The sequence below is a fragment of the Giraffa tippelskirchi genome, chromosome 9 (genome assembly GCF_054371585.1).
Source record: "Giraffa tippelskirchi isolate mGirTip1 chromosome 9, T2T-mGirTip1v1.2.pri, whole genome shotgun sequence".
Taxonomy (NCBI): domain Eukaryota; kingdom Metazoa; phylum Chordata; class Mammalia; order Artiodactyla; family Giraffidae; genus Giraffa; species Giraffa tippelskirchi.
This window is the reverse complement of record NC_137283.1, coordinates 38,074,201-38,094,710: the sequence shown is the minus strand read 5'-3', so window position 1 is coordinate 38,094,710 and position 20,510 is coordinate 38,074,201. Positions and strand designations below refer to the sequence as shown.

The 20,510-nt window shown below is 39.1% G+C and overlaps 1 protein-coding gene and 1 long non-coding RNA gene across 9 annotated transcripts in view; one reads left to right on the top strand and one right to left on the bottom strand.

The window, feature by feature from the left end:
- PTPRG (protein tyrosine phosphatase receptor type G) overlaps nucleotides 1-20,510 on the top strand; it is a 767,420-nt gene that overhangs the window by 204,724 nt on the left and 542,186 nt on the right. For all 8 annotated transcript variants that reach the window (XM_081524560.1, XM_081524557.1, XM_081524554.1 and 5 more), the window contains exon 2: nucleotides 30-140. Coding sequence is in view for 4 of the 8 variants with exons in the window: in XM_081524554.1 (XP_081380680.1) it covers nucleotides 30-140 (111 nt within the window). In the remaining 4 variants the exon portion in view is untranslated. The remainder of the gene's footprint in view (nucleotides 1-29; nucleotides 141-20,510) is intronic.
- Nucleotides 2,943-19,619, bottom strand: LOC145519843 (uncharacterized). The gene is made up of 8 exons (XR_014063959.1): nucleotides 19,321-19,619; nucleotides 18,935-19,080; nucleotides 16,695-17,068; nucleotides 16,497-16,560; nucleotides 13,440-13,539; nucleotides 9,932-10,019; nucleotides 4,574-4,853; nucleotides 2,943-3,855 (listed from the first exon to the last, which is right to left on the bottom strand). It is a non-coding gene; the product is annotated as an uncharacterized LOC145519843 (long non-coding RNA).

Genomic DNA, 20,510 nt, shown 5'->3' with positions numbered 1-20,510 from the left:
TGACTCACTGCACCTCTCCTGTCTTGCAGCGTTGACGGAGGGCTTTGTGGGGACCCTGCATGAGAACAGACAGGGCAGCTCGGTGCAGGCGCAGATCCGCAGGCGCAAGGCTTCCGGCGACCCATACTGGGCCTACTCCGGTAAGTTGACTTGTTCCCATCGCGATCATACAGGCCAGTTCACGTTCCATTACATTCACTCAAAGGCACACTTTTAATCAGTTTCACGCCTGATTTCTGTTTGTTCAAACCTTTTGTCGTTTCCTGAAAGCTGAAATAGTCAAGCCTGTTTTTTCTCAAGGTGATAAGTACCTTAATTTATCTCTCCCACCTGTTTCCCCAACCTGCCTTTTTCCCCTCAATTTGCATTTATTTCTGAACTTTACTTGTTAATGAGTTATTGTACCAAACTTGTAATTTTCCGAAAGACGTGGCCTTTTCTTGTCTCTTCCCAGAGGCTGTGATTTCAGAGAGCAGAAAATATAAGCCTTGTCTTGAGCTGCTAAATATCTGCTAAATATTACAAAGCATCATGTATCAAAATGACCTATTATGCTTTAATCTAAGAAATGCAACTTTATTTTCTAATCAGATATTGCTAGTTGAATATATTTCAGCCCACTGCCATATTTCTGTAGCTCTTTTCAATTTTTATTTTCACTTTTCGCCTTCGAGTCAGTGAAGAGAGAGTACACATTGGTACAACTCTGAATACTACTTTGAAAATAATTTTCTTGCATTTTAAGGGGCAGAAAAAAAAATCTACAAGAATGTACAGGCTTTTCTGGTTTATGCGTCTAACAACTATCAAAAAGAAGATAGGTGGATTGTTATTTCTAAAAGAGATTTTGATGCTCAAAAATACATAGGAAATGTATTTTTAGTTAATTAAGGAAGAATTCTTGAGCAAGACAGACCACTTTGGAAATCACTGTAGCACTGAATATTCAAATTTTTTTATGAAAGTGCTTGGAGGTACAGAGTATTAGTCTCAATAATAAATGTATGCATTTTCTATGTTGTTGCTCATAGAACTGAAAGATATTATTGTCATGATTATACCCTGGTCTTAAACCCTGAATTTCCACCTGCAAATCCTGTTAAGTTTATGTCAGTATAAAATTTATAGGCCTGATCTTTAATTACACCTTATCTATTGGCTTTTTGCATCCTTTTGTCTATTGATAAATCTCCTGCCCCTCCAGGGAGAATAGCCTATCTGTTTTGTTTTGCAAGGAACAGACAGTGATTCTGAAGTCTTCCATCACACCCCATTCCTTGTGATTAGAATTACCTAATTAGAACCTTTTTGTCACCATTTCTGATAAATGAAGGAAATTGGGAGATGAAGGCCGAAATTACATATATATAGCTTCCTGCCAAGAAACCCAAAGAAAATTTATCATTTTGTTCTCTGTGTCTCTGATAGAAGTTAAGAAGAGGCATAAAGTGGTCTGCTGTTTACAGTTCATCAATTTTGAATAATAATGCTGTTGGGAAATTGGAAATTATATGACATCAGCATGTACAGTTGCAGATGGCAGTGATTTTTCCCATTAGTTAAGACTGGACATAATTAGTAGTGTGGTCTTTGGGGCAGAGCTGTTGTTGATCTTCTTAACTCTGGACTTGGTGAGTCTCCATTTTGTATTTCTGGAATGCATTATGTCTGAATTTGAAAACTGCTTCTATCGGTGGAAAAGCTAATAGTTTATCTTCAGTGGGTTGACATGCTCTTCTATAAAGAATCCGGTAGTCTTGAGCTTTGCAGGGCATGTGGTCTCTGTTGCAGCTAGTCAACTCTGTCATTGTAGTGCAGAAGCAGCCATAGGTAGTTGGAGAAACTAGCTGTGTCCTCATCAAAATTTATTTATGACAATGAAACTTGAATTTATTATAATTTTCATGTGTCAGGAAATCTTATATTTTAGACTTTTTTCCCTCAACCTTTTAAAAATAGAGAAACCATTCTTTGCAGGCTGTACTAAAATTGGTGGCTCGTTGGATAGGGTCCACAAACTATAGTTCGTCAACCCCTGTTTTAGTTGTGTTTTTTTCTGGAGCCAGGATAAAGCAGTTATTTGAAGAATCCTTTAGAAGGGTATAGACTGGCTTGGAAGAATCACTGAAGTAACTTGCTAGGCATAATGGGAAAAACAAAAGTAAAAGGAGAAGGAAAGCATAAGAGAGTTACCAGTTGAGGTTTATAGTCATCTTCTTGAACATTCCATGGTATCAATGGTTATTTTCAGCAAAGTGGTGAAATATTGGTTTTCACGTCAAGAACTCTTAGGGTGTTCCTTGGCACTTGAACTGCCAAACGAAAGGTCATTGCTTCTAGAGGAAAGTGGTTTTAAATTTAGCAATAGTGAAGTAGTCCACTTCATGAGAGAGGGGTTTAATGGTCCAGATGTTAACCTCATGACTCTGATTCACAAATTTGTATTAGTTCTTCCTAAAATAAGGCATTGGTATACTTTGGAGAGGGAGTGGTGTTGTGTGTGACAGTGTGAATTTTTAAGTCACGTATGTAGACTGTGGTTCAAATCTACCATTAATATCTTTTAATATCTTTATGATGTTGGGAGGGCATTTAACTGCCTGGAGCCTCAGTCTTCCCATCTTTGAAAAAGGAATAATTAATAGCACTTCCCTCATAAAGCTGTTAATGGGGATGAAATGAGATGTGTGTGAAAAATTTAACAAATTCTGGGCATAAAGTGCCTAGTGTTACTTTTTGCTGTTTTTCATACTATTAGTACTTTTGCTACTAGTGATATTGTTGTTACTGGAATTCTCTTTTGGGTGCTATGATTGCTACTGGGAGATCCCTAGGTAATACTGGGAGCTCAGCAAGCTAAATTCTATCAGCCATAATTCATAAGAATTGCCCATTTGAGATTTGGGAACGAGGGTTCAGCAAACAAACTGTCCTTAAGTTCAGGGCTTGGCAGACTACAAACGTCCACCTGTGTTTGTGTGTAAAGTTTTATTGGAACACAACCGTATCCATTTTGTTGGCTCTTGTTGATGGCCGCTTTCATGTTAAGAAGGCAGAGTTCAGTACTTATCACACAGAACTTTGACCAAGAAGCCTAGACTATTATCATCTAGCCCTTTACAGAAAAGGTTTGCCAGCTCCTGATCACACTGGTGCAGCCTGGGGTTTTGAGCATATGTTAGCCTGACTCAAAAACAAAACTGTGCGGCGATTTGGAACATGTCTCTCTCTTTTTCTTCTGGCCTTGCATTTCCCTTGAGCTGAAATGTCCCCAGCAAATGTTCTAGTTAGCATTCACGGTGATTCTTGTGTTCCTGCTTTTGAAAAGTTCTGGGAGGAATACAGATGAGGAAGTGATATGTTTTAGGAGGTGGAACAGGGAGAGGAATCGGTGTTGGTGGTCCTGGGGCCCCTGGGTTCTGGTGTCCTTCCTCATCATTAGGTCGCCTTTGGGTCCAGGGTGGGGTGTGGTGAATGATGCTGATCTGGTTATTCTGGTAGCAGCCCACCTGGTCAGCCCACCGGTCACTTGAGAGTTCCACAAGTGGTTGAGCTGTGGAGAACTTGTTTTAAGGATATTGTCATGATCATACTTCATTAGTAGTGTGACTTACCACGTTAGGACTAGCCGAGTGATTTCAATGTCACTGCGTCATCTGGGATAATGTCCGCATCCTATTTATGTTTGAAAATGATCCACAACCTTACTTCATAGGCTTATCGTTTGATGCCACTGTGAACACCAGCAGCTTTAGGATCGAGGACTGTTTATTGAGGAGCCTGGAGACTGGTGTTTTCGTCCCACTGTGTCCATGTGAGGATAGACTGTCTCTCTGGTTCTTAGTTATTTCTGCTCTAAAAAGGAGTGGTCATAATGTCTGAGTTTAGTGTGAAAACATCATGCATGGGAGAAATGAAACAGAACATAAATGTAAGATTATTATCATTAACTGTTAATAATAATGTAACTTTAAGGTTGCTTTGTATCTTTGGATATATTTTCCTTATACCAAGAACAGGAAAAAGGGGGGAACACCTTTTGATGTATTGCATACAGAATTACACTGTGAAAAACAGTAACAATAATTTAGGTGTCTATTGGAAATATTAAAATGCTTGCAATGCAGGAGACCTGGGTTCGATCCCTGGGTTGGGAAGGCCCCCTGGAGAAGGGAATGGCTACCCACTCCGGTATTCTGGCCTGGAGAAATCTGTAGACTGTATAGTACATGGGGCCACAAAGAGTCTGACATGACTGAGCGACTTGCACTTTTTTTTACTTCTCTTCTGTTGATTTACTTGACTAAAATACAGCTATTTTTTCTGTGTTATTTGAGGTGATGACAGCTCATGAATTTTGGAGTTCGCCCAGAACTTCTGTAATTATTACACAGAAAGTAACACATGCTAGGTAGGTCATTGTTGCCGGAAAGGGAAATGAGAAACAAATTTGGAGCAAGTTCAAGTAGAAATTTGAGGCATTTTTATAAAGCTTTCTGTTTTCTCTCCGCCCCCTCAAAGACTTAGGAAAAAACAGGCGGTGGGTTTCTCCTCCCACCCCGTTTTAACTTACCCTCTTAAGTGGTTTTCTTCATTTTTAATCATCTTTATCTCACGTTCTTTTTGTGTAGATAGATTCTGTGAATCAATTCAAGGGGGGCATTTCTCACTTTTAGAGAACTCCATAGTTGAGACATGCCATGACCAAAATGCCTTGAAAGAAGTGTCTGATGTTGCACTCGGTGAAGGTCAAGCAGGATTGCTCTAAGAGGAATTCCTTCCTGGCCAGGAAATTGTGGGATGAGATTTCCAAGGGCCTTTCTGATTGTCCTGGGGTTTGATGACTTGCTCAGCTGTAAAATGGAGATAAAAGGACATACCTTATAGGATGGTTTTGAGAGCTAGGAATAATATATGTAATCACCTGGTATGACTGTTAATCACATGGCCACTCCACTACACTATGCATATGAACATCTTGTTTTATAACATGCATGTGCGTATATGTATGTGTATGAGAGAGAGAAAGAAAAAGGGAAGGGGAAGAGGTGGGGAGAGAGAGTTTTCCCGAGCTAAATGTAGAGTTTTTACGGACAAAGATTATAGCTTATTATTCCTTGTTTTTCCTGCTGTGTGCCAGAATATCTCCTCTTGTATATATTGGGAACATATTTTTCAAGTAGGTGAATGCATGGATGGATAAAGGAATTCATACCAGAGTCTGTGCTTGGGAACTCACTAAGGGGATCTTGCCATGAAATCCAGGTAAGTTAGTGGGTGATTTACAAAAGGTTTCAGCGTTGGATCGTTTCAAGTAACGAGCTCCCCTGGTGAACTTAAGACGTAATTAAATTCCTAAAATAACATTTCCATGCCTATTTTTAATAACATCTATAGCAGCAGCAGCATACAGGGTAAAGCAAAATACGCAAATGCCTGCCCAAGTCTGCTTTTGTCATTAGAAGAATAGACGGCACTGTGGAACCTTCCAGTTTAATGTTAACATTGCCATATTGTTTGCCTCTCTCCTGATACCTCCTATGAAGTCTCTTAAGTGAATCATTTCCCCAGAGACATTCCCTTTGCAGTAGAGACCTTCTGATCTGATGGGACCACACTGTTGAGATTGATTCTCCTCAGTCCTGGCTCAAGGGTCTATCTGCCTGACCCCACTCTCTTAACTCATCACTTTCCTCTTTATTTTTGACAGTGAATTTCTATCTTCTTTACAGTTCTCTAGTAATCTGTTTACAGTTTTAGAGTAGAAGTTATTGTGTGCCAGGTATTGCGGTGTAGCCAGAGAAATTCCTCAGAATGGCTCCTGCCAGGTTCCATTAGAGATGGACAGGTGTTTTCCAGGACGTGCAGAAGCCTGGAGGCATAAAACGACCTAGCCTTGACTGGGGAGCTGGAAGTACTTCAGTGGGTCTGGGGCATGTGGTCAAGTGGAACAAGTTAAGGGAATAATGCAAAGTATCGGAAGTAGACCAGGAGGGGTCTAACAAAACTCTACTAGTGATCTAGAACATCTTTCTGAGGGAGTCATTTAAGGATTTTATGGTGAAAATGGTCTAAGTTGGTTTTATGTTTGAGTGAGACCTCAGGTTGTAGGATTAAGGGTTGGTCAGCAGGGGAAGAGAGCAGAAACTGTGAGAAATGTTGAGGTTGTATCGTCAGGAATTTGAGAGATGAAAGAGCCCGTGGGAATTGATTACATTTTGTGTATGAAAGAGAAAGCAAAATGAATTGTCTGGGATGTTCCCCAGAATGATTGAAGAGGGCATTGCATTTAATTTAAATGAGTAAATGAGGAATGATGAGTTGGTTGTAAAGATAAATTTGGACTTGAACCTGTTAAGACATGGTATAGTATTTTGTTCATATTTCTTACACCCTTTAAACTTCATGTTCCTTGAGCAGAACCTTTGTCTGTAATTAATCTTTGTACCTCCCTGTTCCTACCTTAATGTTTTGAAATAGAAATAGTTTGTAGGACAAAGTACAAGCTATTTTTTCCTGTAGGTACTCATTGTGGTTGGTTGTTTTCTTTTTGCACTCGATCTGGGATTACAAGGATAGATAGAGTGAGAAAAAAACGCATGTGGTCACACACTAATCAGGACTTTATGTATAAAAGCGAAAAATATGGTGTCACATGCTTAAGGTACCTTGAACATTTTTCAATGCAGACTTTGGCTTTTTTCTTTTCCATCGTTTGAACGAAATTATTCTAGTTACTTAGAGATGTGTTCTTTATCTTCTTTTTAACTTTGTTCTAATCTGTGCTGCTTGAGTTCAAAGATTTCTTAGCATCTTCTCTCTGGAGGTGGTTTCACAAGTGTTTGTAAAGCTAACAGATGCTACTGTATGTTGTAAGAGGACATCAATAAACTCCTTAGGGTCCTTGTGACCCTTGGCGAAAGTGTATTAGAAGATGCAATTTTATTCAGTGCTGGGTTGGTATCAAGTGCTGTGTAACAGTGATAAAAGTTTCAATTGTTGCTATGATGAGATGTTTAAAACATGGGTAAATGGAAGGCTGCAAGTTTGGGTTTTAAATCGGCCTTGAAGGTAGTAGGTTGATGGAGCCTATTTTTTTTTTTTAGGACTCTGGCATAATGTATGAAAATATTGAATATTGATAGTCTTTGCTTCTGCTTCTAGGGTGTCGTCTTTCAGAAACACTTGTACGTATCCCCAATGTGCCATTGTGAGTGTAACAGGCTAAATAACCATCGGTAGGGGCTTGGGTAATTTTAGTACATCCTTATCATGAAATGCTTAGTAAACATATACCAATAAGAACTAGGTTGAGCTACAAGATGTATAAAATAATTTGGGTAATAAGTTTTCATCAATAAATAGAACTGAGAAGTTGAGAGACTGTACACAAAGGTTAATTGTGATCATCAGTGAGAAATGATGAATACTGCCCTTTTACATTTATATGTATACAATATTATAATATCTTATAGGATTATATCTGGAATATTTTATTATGTTAATACATTCATAATATTTCCTAAAATAATTCTTTTATAATAGATGGCTGAATTTCATCAAATTTAGGCAGTTTTCTTTGTAACCATTATTTCTAGGGGAGAGGAAGAAGAAGAAAAAACTGCAAAGAAAGCCAAAAGGAAAGGAAAAGCCTTTCTTGTCTCTTTAATTGGCTATATCTGCATTTTTCAAGTGAAACATTTTCACTGGCATTTCAAATTTTATAAGATGCTGATATGAGCCATGCAGAAATTAATGCACTGATATTGATGCAGTTTGAACATCAAGATTTATTGTACAAAGCAGTAAATATTGACTCAGGTATATCTGCTTTGATATAACATAAATCTTAATATTTAGTAATCTAGACATTTAGTGGGTCTACAGAAGGCATACAGAGAATTATCTATAAGTATATGTTTTTCATACCTGTGATGGATCAAAGTCAGACATCTTTTTTCCTGGTCATACATTTGAAAGGATGATACTCCTTCCTTTAAAACTGGTATTTTGGGGGCAGGGGCCCCGTGAGTATGGGTTAGTAGAGGAACATGATTAATTTGAAGGTTCAAAGGAAGAGTATACCTAGCCTTATACATGCCTAATAATTGGAGAGCCAGTGATTTGCAGTGTGCCGTGTGATTTACTTAAAGGCTACTCGTTTTCCTTTGTAACCTAACAAAATGGACTCATTTATTATATACAATTTGGTTCGTAAAACCCACTTTCCGACTGTATAAAAGAGAGGAACATTTCTATCATTCCCTTTGGATATTGTTAAGTTCTGTTATGTGGAATTTTTTGGCAAATAAAATATTATTCATATATATCTTGCTGAGTAACATTTTATCGGGTTTCCCTTGTAATCATTGCGATGAACTACACCCTTATTCCTTATCTTGTCTCTTCTATTGCTGTGGTGAGCCTGGTAGCCATACAAAAGTAAGGGAAAGCTTACTGAATTTCATTAGCTTTTGAACTTTTATCAATAGTATTGCCATTACGTGGCTGGAATAAGTGTCTACTGTGTGCCTGAAGAGGGTGTTTCTATTTGTTTACATATAGACAGGAACTTAGTTTACAGGGTTCAAGTTTAATCTTGTAGTTGAGCAAAAGTGTTAAGTGATATGTGGTCGTGTTTCAGTGAGTCCACTGTGAATATTGCTCCTGTCTGATACCATGCAAAGTGCTGTCATTGGTCTTCAATAGTTCGTTAAGTGATCCTGAAATTAATCTCACTTCCACCTCTCAGCTGCTAATTTCCCATGACCCTATTTGAGATCAGTAGCATTAAACATAGTGCATCTTCTTGGTTGTCTTTCTTGCTATTAAAAATTAACCTTTCCTCCATTTCAGTTATATTAAACTCTGTATTTTATCATGTAATTAAGAGTTTGTTTAGGTTAAAAAAAATAAATAAATCAGTAGTAGGTGTATCATGTGGAACCTTGCCTTCTTGACAAATGCTTTCTGGTAACTTTAGGAATCCTTGCTTTTCATTAATAATACTACAGTGTGTAATAAATAATGTTTTCCCTGAGTGTAGTATTAAATGTGATTTTTATGTCATGTGAAAAATGACTCTACTGTGGTATAAGTACTTGACTTTAGCATAATAAAGTCATTTCTTCTTAAGTTCTCTATCAAGGAGAAACTCACAATTTAGTGCTAATAGGTCTATAATAATTGTCTGTCACTTGCCAATATCACTTTTTAAAAGAGACAGGTCTTGCCGAGGGCCTTCACCTGGAAGAGTATTTTAGAATTTGATCCTGTGACTTTCATTATATCCTGGTATCCCTAATATATGAAAGGCTGTGCTAGTTTTATGTTTTGGTGTGTTAAGTGTCCTATTAATTACATATTTAAGATTTTATAAAAAGTTAGCCAGTTTAAGAATAAAAGTTAAAAGTCAGCAATGGTACAGCTAGTTGTTCCAATATAGCAAAATAAGTCTTCTCTAGGAGATGTTATCACCATTTTGAAAGGATTGAAAAGCCTCTTATATGCCATACAATCAACCTGCATCTCTGCTGAGAAAAAAATCATGAAAGGATTAGAGATTCTTAAATTGGCTTAAAAGTTTAGGAGATTATTTACTGTCCTAATTTTAAGAAGTATAACTCTTTGTATGTCCTGGCTCTGGTACAGCCATGTAGATGACTAAAAATCCTAAAAACACACTGGCCCTATCCCCCTGAATTTCCCCTTCGTCTCTGCCTCGACCGCTCCTCCTGTTCTGGGACCTTACGATTGAATACCTGCCCTCTACCATCCATTGTTAGTGTTCATTGCTTCTGATTTGGTAAATGTTTTACATTATCATCCCTGCATCCATGATGGAGTGAATTTCAGACAGTGAATGTGTGGACTGTGGGCTGTTTTAAGTTATGTGTTAACCTCTGTGACCCACTTAACGAATTTTGTTTACCTTGAGATCTTCAGTGAGCTTGGGAAGCCACTGGATCCGAATTTCCTGTTTGTGTTAATCCACATTCTCCCAGTCTGATGGCCATTCCCTGGGAAGAAAATGAGCTTCTTGAAACTGCAAGAAAAATTTGCTGCTCCCAGAGGTATCATTTAGTTGCTGTGTCCCGATTATTGTTGGCCTCTTTCTCTCCTGGAACCAGAATGTCTCTGTCCCACCCTTTCCCTTAGTTCCAAGTGTTAGGACAGCACTCTTCCTTTGAGCAGGATGTGCTTGCCATTAGTACATTTGGTATTGATTGGTTGTTGAGAAACTTTAGCAGGAAAAGGAAATATGAGCCTCTTAGTAACTAGACTCTATGAGGAGTATCTGCAAAGATGAGAGAGAAGCCATTTGTGGTGTGTTTCTGCTTCTGGGGCTCTCTGTGATAATGGGAGGTACTTTTTCCTCACCGTTGCGAAGTGCACAGTCCACACTCTTCTCTGGGGAAGTGATTTTGACACTTACTGAATGTCCTGTGGCTTTTATATTCTTACACCACCTCCTAATGAGCTATCTTTATAACATCCTTTTTGTGTAAAGTTTGCCCTTTCTCTCACCATTCACTATAGAGTGTCAAAAGGACGTTTCAACACTTATGGCCAGTTGGACCATGGACCTGCTGTGCCAGCAAGAACAAGTCAAGATTAGCTTCTTTTGTCCTGAGGATTCCTGGCTGGCAGTATTACCAGGATTTTTCTCCCCAGTTCATACTGCAGTCATTTCCAGGGGCATGTTTGTGTATAAGGATTTGCATTTGTATCAGTTACCATGTTTTAGCTTTTGGAAGAGACCTGCAGACTCTCCTGTCTTAATAGTAAGAGCAGTGTATCTCTAAATTTATGTCTCTAGAGGGCAGAGCACTTGGTACTCAGCCATCTCTAAGGTACAGTCCATTTGTTTCTGTTACACCAACCTCTTAGTTGGTAGAGTTGGTACTTTGAATCCCTTTCCTGATGGCTGTAATATGACTTCTGCAGTTCCGGAGGTCAAACGCTGAGGTATAAAGTCCAGAGAAAGAGAAAGTATCCCTTTCTGATGTCTCTGTTTAAGTAAAATCTGCCTCAGAGCACCCCCTCCCTTGGACTATCAACCCTTCCACCTCATTGGTCAGAACTGAATCAAGTGTTCAAGATGCAGCCAGTCACTGGCAAGAGAAATGGAGTTAGCTTGATTGGCTCAGACCAGTCAAGGTGTACCTAGAAGAAGCAGGGGGCATGCATGGCAGTTGGCTGAGTAAGCCCTTGGTCCCTGCTACCCATGTTGTCTTTTCAGGTCTTAAAAGCTAAGCTATCTCAGGAAACTTAAAGGGAAGGAGTTACCGGGAAGACATTTCTTTCCTTTTGAGCTGAGTTCTTGATTTCAGAAGTCTGAAGTGGTTGTCAATAAAGTAATAAAGTTCCATGAATTAGGGAGTCTTTATAACATTCAGGGTTGTACTGTTTAGTTAATCCTGTTACCACTGGTTATACATGGCTATTTCCATTTAAATTAATTAGAATCAAATGAAAAATCACACTAGTTGAAATTCGAATTCTTGGTAGCCACAAATGGCTAATGGCTACCTTTTTATACTGCCCAAGGTACAGAACTTTTCCATCTTTGCACAGAAGACTTCTCGACAGTACTATTCAGAGGAGTTACACATTATAGGCAAGGCAGCAGTTAACATTTACGGAGTCTGTCTCAGGCACTGGGGGGAATTGCTTTGTCTCTGTTGACTGCTGTTCATACCAGCCCTCTGAGATATGCCCTTTTTACAAAGAGGAAAGTCTCTGTGGGGAAGTGGCTTCCCAAGTAGCAAGTTCAAGGCCTCTCCTGAGTAGTAACCCCTGTCTGCCTGTCCCACCCTCCTAGTCACTGGAGCTCAGTTTGGAAGTGGGACGATCTGATACTTGCATCCATTCCCCTAAGTGGAAAACATTAGGTGCAGATGTTCATTTACGATCTTCCTGAAAAACTTGCATATGCTTTAAGTGTTCAAGATTCTTGAATTGAGGAATGCCCCCATAGACCACACTTCATTTGATCGGGGGTCTTGGAGAGTTATAGCTCTTAAGTATGAATTTTGCCAAGGATCTGTATCTTTGCCTAAAATAAGAACTGACAGTGATTGACTTGTGTGTGTGTGTGTGTGTTCTCTCTGGAGTTCAATTATTGAATGATTCACTGAAAGGGTGTTGCCCAAAAACTGACCACAAGGCATGCTTAAGTCCAGGTTCTAGGGTCACAACAGAGAATAAAATACGCAAAATTTCATTTTTACCTGGTGGAGACTGACAGTGTTACATGCACAAAATAATATGTAATCTCATCAAATAATACTATAAAAAATACTCTTAACTCCAGCAAATGGAAGCGAGGCCTATGTGGGGCATTCCTGAATCCGAGAAGCTTGTGTATGTCTGAGAAGCATGCAAATGTCTTGGATCATATGCACTTTTTTCAGGAAGATCTTAAATCAACATCTGTACTTAATCCTTTCCACTTACGAGAATGGATGCCAGTATCAGGTTGTCCTACTTCAAAACTTGGCTGCAATGACTAGGAGGGTGGGTCTGGCATTGCTTGGGAGAGGCCTCTAGCTTGCTCCCCAGGAAGTAAGATAAGGCCAGCAAGATTCATGACCTGGAGAGAAGTGCTATTTCAGAAGGGAAAGCTAGAAAAGGTCTCGCTGATGAGGTGGTATTAGAGGAGCAAACTTGCATGTAGTGACCAAGGCAAGTAGATACTCGGGCCAGGCAATGAAGGCAGAAGCAAAGTGGAGAGAGCATGGAACTTGAAAGTTGACTCTGTTACCTTTAGTTGGGAGTTACTCTAGAACTTCCAGTCGCCCAGGCTGCTGCTTAGTGTCTTACCATGCACAGCACAGTCCCCACAAGAAAGAGTTATCTGGCCCCAAATGTCATAGTGTCAAGGTTGAGAAACTGCATGTTGGCTCGCCAGAGTTCCTTGCTTTCTTAAAGTCTGTCCCCCACGATGCTGTAAGAAAGAGTTGCCGCTCTCTAGCCAGCTACGGATCCATTTCCTGAGCAGAGCAAGTATTCTATGATGAGCTTGTGGCAGGCTGTGTTGTGCAGATTGCCTAAGGTATTACAGGACCAGGTCAGTGGCATGGTGTTCAGCCCTCTCTGGAGACTGAAGAGGAGAAATAGAAAGCTTGACAAGTTGATCATTCTGGAAGTCTTTGCATGAAATCGTAAAGGAATGCATCACAACTCTGGTTGTGGTGAAAAGTCTGCATCTCATATTGTATGGAGGCAATGAATTAGCCAGGCTGCAATAAAGAGGTGATGAGATTGCTTTCATTATTATGGTTGTATTTTTGAGGTCCCTGGTGACTATTCCATGTGTCAATCCTTTGACCTAAGAGGCTGTTATGAAATAATACCTGTCTCAGTATTGCGAACCATGAAAGACCCTCCAGAATCACTGATCAAGCTGCTGTAGCATCATGAGAAAATTTAGTTACCTGGTGTGAACCGTCGTAAGTCACTTCAGAGTTGAGCAGGGCATAACACACTTTCTTGGGTGATCACTTTTTAACAAAGGGAGTGGAAAGGAAAATAGAGCTGTGAATGATGACAGACAGGTAATCGTAAATCAGCTTTTTGTCCAATATCAGCAGCTAAATATTTTAGTTATGTACATGTTTTAATAATGACCACAGGTTTCTCCTAGAATGATTCCTTACCTTCTGTGTATGGCCTAAACAAAAAGTATACTGTGTGTGTGTGGGGGGGAGGGGTATAAGTGTGTGTAATGTGTCTGTACATATCACAGTGCTCTTAACTTTCTACAGAGCACATGGTTATTATCTACTTGCTGTGTCCCAAGCCCTCTTGTTCATGTTTAGATATAAAGACAGATTTGTGTGGTCACTGCCTCCAGGAGGTCAAAGTCTCTTTTCTTCTCTGTTTTGAAAATGAAATCCACTATCAGTGATAGTCAGTGACTTAGAAGGTTGAATATACCAACATTGAATATATTTATCTTGATACTTCTATAATACTATAGAAGTATTACTCTCTACTGAGAGTTTGAAAAGGTGTAAGGTCATTCATACACCAGGGTGACCCAGAAATACTCTTTCTTTAAATTGGAATAACATCTTACCCAGGTATTTACATCTCCATTTAAATTGTGTTCAGACTTGCATTATTGCAGCTCCCTCCATCTCCAACTTAGAATTCAAATCCAGGTCATGTGAGAAGCACTTTTATCCCCAAAGAAAACTTGGAAATTATCATTGTGTCTTTTTCCAACCCTGGATTCTCTCTCATATCCAAGACTAATTCCAAAGGACTTTGTCATTACTGTTGACAGGAGACTTTGTTTTTGGAATATTCTTTAACTTTTAAGTTTTTTCTCCTAGGTTTTTGAATCTAACAGCTCGGATTGATGCCATCTTTTCCAGGTCTCCATCTATATATGAAAGGGGTAGATTTGGGATTTCCCATCCCTCTGATGGAAATGCAGACCAAATTATAAAAAGACAGTATGTGCCTATTACAAATGGATTACTTAACATCACTTATATTAAAATGTTTTTCCCAATTAAAAATGCTTAGTATGAAACAGCTGTTTATAATTAAAATTTTGCTTAAAATAAGAAGATAACCACACTCCATTTTTTAAAATAAGTAGTTTTTTATAGTAAGAATGGAACACTATGCTCTTTTACACTACCTTTTTTTGGCTTATTCAAATACATCATGATTTCACTGCAGTAAATTATTTTTCCTAATTTCATCATGCTGCTGCTGCTGCTGCTAAGTCGCTTCAGTCGTGTCCGACTCTGTGCAACCCCATAGACGGCAGCCCACCAGGCTCTGCCGTCCCCGGGATTCTCCAGGCAAGAATACTGGAGTGGGTTGCCATTTCCTTCTCCAGTGCATGAAAGGGAAAAGTGAAAGTGAAGTCGCTCAGTCGTGTCCGACTCATAGCGACCCCATGGCAGACAACGACAAAATGCATAGATTCTCAATTAAGCAATTTGTCTAAAGGTAGCTGCAACTGAGTGCTGCCCTTTGCAGAATATGTTTTACCGGATCTTAAGAACATTTAAGGTATCTTTTTTCATAGGAATTGCTTGACATTTACATATTTTAAGTGATTTTCATAAATCAAGTGTGGCTATAATATAAAAGGTAATATACACTTTCAGGGTTCAAAGACACTTCAGTGGGTTGTAGAATGCTTAAAATACAAGTTCAGATGAATGTTTGGTCTTTGATTTTGAGCTCTCATTACAGAACAAAATAGATTTATGCAGTGGGAGGACAGGAAATATAATAATGAAAAATATATTAATTGATTTCAGATTTCTGTCTGTAAAATCTTGGTCATAAATACAGTTATTAAAATCCATGTTTATGGTCTTGAATTTGATAGAGAGAGAGTTATTCATCTGAAAAGTCAGCAGTCCCAGCATTTATCACAATGGATTGTGAATTTATATTTCTCGAACTTACAGGTGTGATGTATGTCTCTTTTTGCTCTGGACATTTACTGCAGGAATTAATTTTAGACATTGGGAGACTTTTATGACCATTTCAACTGTTAGTTACTTAAAGATTTAAATAATTTTACTGATTTCTTGGTGTTAGCCTTTGCAAGAAGAGTTTCTGGGAACAAAGAGTGTCATCAGTATGGAATTGTTTGAGTATCTCTGTTTCCCTCTGAACTGAGTTTCATTGTAAGCAGTCTTTGGCAGAGGGCCAAGTAAAGGTGATGTTCAGAGAGTTTTCCCCAGTCTATGCCACCTGTGTTCAGTAGGTGATTAAAAGGCTTTTTATGGCAGGAAAGTCCTGGTGGCAAGGAAGGTTGGGAATTGCTGAGGTGAACATAGTAGTGCACTACTATTTTTACTGCAGGATTTGTCAGAACCTTGAATAATCCACTCTTACTAAAGAAATGGACACGTCTTCTTCATTGTACACTCATCATACACTCCATCAGAAAGGGAGGGGAAGACAAAAGAGGCAAAGGGGCCTGGGGTGGGGAGTATGTGGGTTGGAGATTGGCTCTCATGAGCCAGATTAGATTGGGGGAAGAAAGGAATAGCAGGTCCTCTGATTGGGATGGTAGAACACATTTCCGTACATTGCCACAGCGGGCCCCAGCAAGAGGCAGTGCAGATTCACTCTCGATTGAGAATCACTGCTGTGCTGTGTGCTCAGTCACTCAGTTGTGTCTGACTCTTTTCAACCCCATGGACTGTAGCCCTCCAGGCTCCTCTGTCTGTAGGGCTTCTCCAGACAAGAATACTGGAGTGGGTTGCCATGCTCTTCTCCAAGGGATCTTTCCAACCCAAGGATCGAACCCAGGTCTCCCACATTGCTGGTGGATTCTTTACCGCCTGAACCGCCAGGGAAGCCCAAAACATAATAATACTAGGTCATAACAGAATAGCATATCATGGAATTTTTAGATGGTAAAATTGACTATGGTGTTTGACCTGACAAGCCTTTTAAGATAATTGTGAAAAGTTCCTTATTGCAAGTGGGTGACTTGAAGTATTTCTTACCTTTTTTTTTTGGTAACAAATGTGGCATGGATTTCATTTCCCTTTGATTTCTGCCATGTCAGCCCTGGAAAGCATGGATGAAAGTGATTGTAGCTCACATTGGAGATGAAGAATAATGATTAGTTGCGTAATTAATCTCTGGGTTGGAAAAATCCCTTGGAGGACAAAGTGGCAACCCATTTTGTCCAGTTTTCTTACCTGATAATCCCATGGACAGAGGAGGCTGACTGGGCTGCAGTTCATGGGGTTGCAAAGACATGACTGATCATGCACACACACTCACGTGTTCATCCCTGATCTATATAGTCAAAAGATGTTGTCTGAATTAAATCACAACAGTAGACAAGGCCATACTATTACTTATCTGAGTATGTTGGCCTGCAGCATATACAACCATGCATACATATACTTTCTGGTGTGTCTGATTGTAGGCCTAATTTTTTGGATGATTTTCTTAATTTTCATATACTTTTTCCCCCTGCATATAGTCTCATTCCATTCAGAACATCTCTAATTTTGGTGGAAATGGCTTCATAAAGAATTTAAAACGAGCTGTGATTTGAGATCTTCTTCTAAAAAAAAACGGAAATTAGATTTATCCAGGTTAGAATTTTATCTAGAATTATAGCTTAATAACTCTTAATATTTTCTAATTCATATTTGAATGCAATTAAAAGTTGGCTTTTTAATTTTGGGAGTGTAAAGGGAGCTTTTTTAACTTTTCTTTTTGCCTACCAGGGCATCTTTTTTCTTGGCATGGACAGGAGTGCCCTCTGTCACACCTTTTTTTTTTTTTAACCTTCTACCCTTGGGTCCTGGGCCTTTAAACCTTCCCCATTTACTTTCCCCTGGACCCTGAGGTTATTGCTCTCTCTGACCCTTGTTTCTCTCCTAAGACAGCTGCACCTCAGTATTGGCCATGGTCTGCTTTACTTCTACTGTGCCTCATATTTGGGGAGGTTGATGCAAGGTGGGGAGAGTCAGGTTCAGTGAAAAGAAACTGAATGCTTTTCTCTCTTTTACACTGTACAATGCCTTTTCTAAAAAGCAGAACAAAGCTAAAATAAGATGCATTATGAAGAAACTTTGACACTTGACCATAATTAAGCTTTTAGTTCCCATAATGTTGAGTGGAGGCTGGAAAATCTGCCAAACCTCTTATTCTGTGTTCAGCTTAAGTTTGCTCTGGCACCTCAGAAGGAAGAAAAAAAGGGTTGCAGAAACTGGAGGATTTTATCTTATCCTTTAAAAAAAAAAAAGCTTTGTATGCTTTGAATGGCATACTAATTTCATATTCTGGTAGTTCTTTGAGTTTTATTTAAACCATGTAAGCCAATCATATGTGACTTCTGTGTGTTAATGCACATTTAAAGATCCTTAAGGTGCTAGGGTTTAGTACTTGAATCCTTCACTTTCCCTCATAACTTATTTTGTTTTGCAGTTTATTTACCATGGAGATGAGAGATAAATCTAATACCAAAAATAATTATTGTACCTATACAACTCAAATTTGCCACCTTGCCTTAGTGTTTTCTTTGCTACTTCAGTGAACTGTTTTTGGAACAGTGTTAAAATGATACCATATTCCTGTTTTGTCTCTTTCTCCATTTTCTTTCCTAAAGGATTGGGGTAGCTTGAGCAGATAGAAAAGCTGAGAGAATAGCATTGAAACATGTATACTATCATATGTGAAACAGCATGCCAGTCCAGGATTGATGCATGAGACAAGGGCTCAGGGCCGGGGCAATGGGATGACCCAGAGGGATGGGATGGGGAGGGAGGTGGGTGGGGGGTTCAGGATGGGGAACACATGTACACGCATGGCTGATTCATGTCAATGTATGGCAAAAACCACTACAATATTGTAAAGTAATTAGCCTCCATCTAAAATAAATAAATTAATAAAAAAAAGAAAAAAGTGACAAAGTCTTTACAATAACAATTACTTCTGAATTAGAGACTTAGGAGATAGAATTTTATCAGATATGATATTTGAGAAATTGAAGTGATCCAATAGTTTACTTTAGTTTACTTTTTTTTGTTGTATGCTGTTCATAGCTTTGAAACTGTTTTTTACTTGAGCTGAAGTAAAGGAGGGAGAAAGAGGAAAGAATAACCTATTAATCTTTTGATTAGTTGACCTACCTAATGATCAGTGATAGCAAAGTAATAAAGAACTCCAGTTTGATAGAAAGAAATGGTGGAAAGTTCCAGGGTTGCTGTTGATTGGGAAGTTTGATACATGTAGCCAAAATGAGAGCCTTTGGATTGAAGGTGTTTATTGGAAAAATATTAATTTACTGAATATTACTTTTGTATATAGATGTTTTAGGTGAATGATGTCTCTTAATTTCTTCCATAAGTCCTGAGGGGAGGGCATGGTTACTATGGTGACTTTCAGGTTTGAAAATCAAGGAATACAGAGTTAAGTAACTTGCCTTTTGCACATGGCTTTATCCTCAGATCCTAGAAAAGAACTTGTTAGCACATAGTAAAAATTTGGTCCATGAGTTAAGGAAACTTCAAAGCTTCCACTTGTCCATCCATGCCCGGCTTCGAGTGTCTAAGAGAGTCCAGTCCTTCCCTAAAGTGGATCACACAGAACACATCAAAACATGACACTGAAGGTTTTTTTCCTTCAAAACCCAGTTAATTTTCCAATGCAGAGTCTGAATGACTTTGACCAAGAGGTCTCCACAGTGTGAGACACTCATGCTGGTCTGGCCAGTACACTGGGACAGGAGCAGACAGCATCATTATTCATTTATATGCTTCAACTAATCCTTTTTGCAGAAGACAGTTCGGGTATATATAAATATCTCACCTGGAGCCTGTTGCTGGCACTTGGAAATTTGGCTCTTGGTGTAAGTAATGTGAGAGTCGGTGCTAGAGCTCTTGTGTGAGTCTCACCAGAGCAGCACCAGACCGCACCTGGGGCTCACTGGTTTCCTGATCATTACACTGGGTATGTCTTGACCACTCTCTTGGGAGGTTTCAATGTTAAAATCGTTTCATAATCAGCATCAATATAATCAACACCCGGAATGTTACATGGGTTTGTGCAGGGAGTGAAGTGTGCTTGCCTGCTCGTGTCTGCTCCCTACTCCCTGTCCACAGGTGACTATTGAGCAACTCCTCAGGTGATTGTGAAATCACAGTCCTATAAAGGTTGTTAAAACAAGATTGAAATAAATACCTAAGTGACCCAGGGTTTGCACTGTATCTGATCTTGTCTTCTAGTGAAGAATTTATGCTTTCATAATTTAATTGTCCACCTTGTTCCAAGTTGGGCTCCTTTTCTGTGCCTTCTGTAGTTCTCAGTTCACAGCAAGTGTCCTCTCTCCTCACCCCCAATTAATAGTTTCGATCAACTTGTCATTATGTCTGATGCTTTTATTCCTTAAAGAAAATTCTTTCAACTTTTTAACTTGCAAAACTGTAGGAAAGCTTGTGAAACAGCATAGATATGGCTGCCTCATTTCCTGAACGTGGATGTGTCTTCTTAAAAGGAAGGACTTCCCAGTGGTAAAGAATCCATCTGCCAGTGCAGGAGATGTTGGTTCGATTCCTGGGTCGGGAAGATCCCCTGTGGCAACCCACTCCAATATTCTTGCCTGGGAAATCCCATGGACAGAGGCACCTTGCGGGCTATGGTCAGTGGAGTTTGAAAAGAGATAATTGAGCGACTCAACAACTTTTTAAAAATACTAAAATAGTGTTGCTAGAGAAATGTTTGGGAAATCTTCCTTTTGATAACTTAGCTGATATAAAAGGATAAGCTCAGTCTTATCAAAGGCTCACCAGTCTTAAAAATAGCTTCACATATCTAGCTCATTTCTATGTAAAACAAACACTATAAGATCTTGGCTGAGTTGAAGGTTCTGATTGCAGTGTATTAGTTTGGTCTGGATCCCTACTGCATTTCCAGTAGGGAGTGATGTGGAGGCCAAGAGATACTATTTGCTAAGGGAAAGTGGTATTAGACAGTACTGTATTAGTATTAGAAAATAAAAA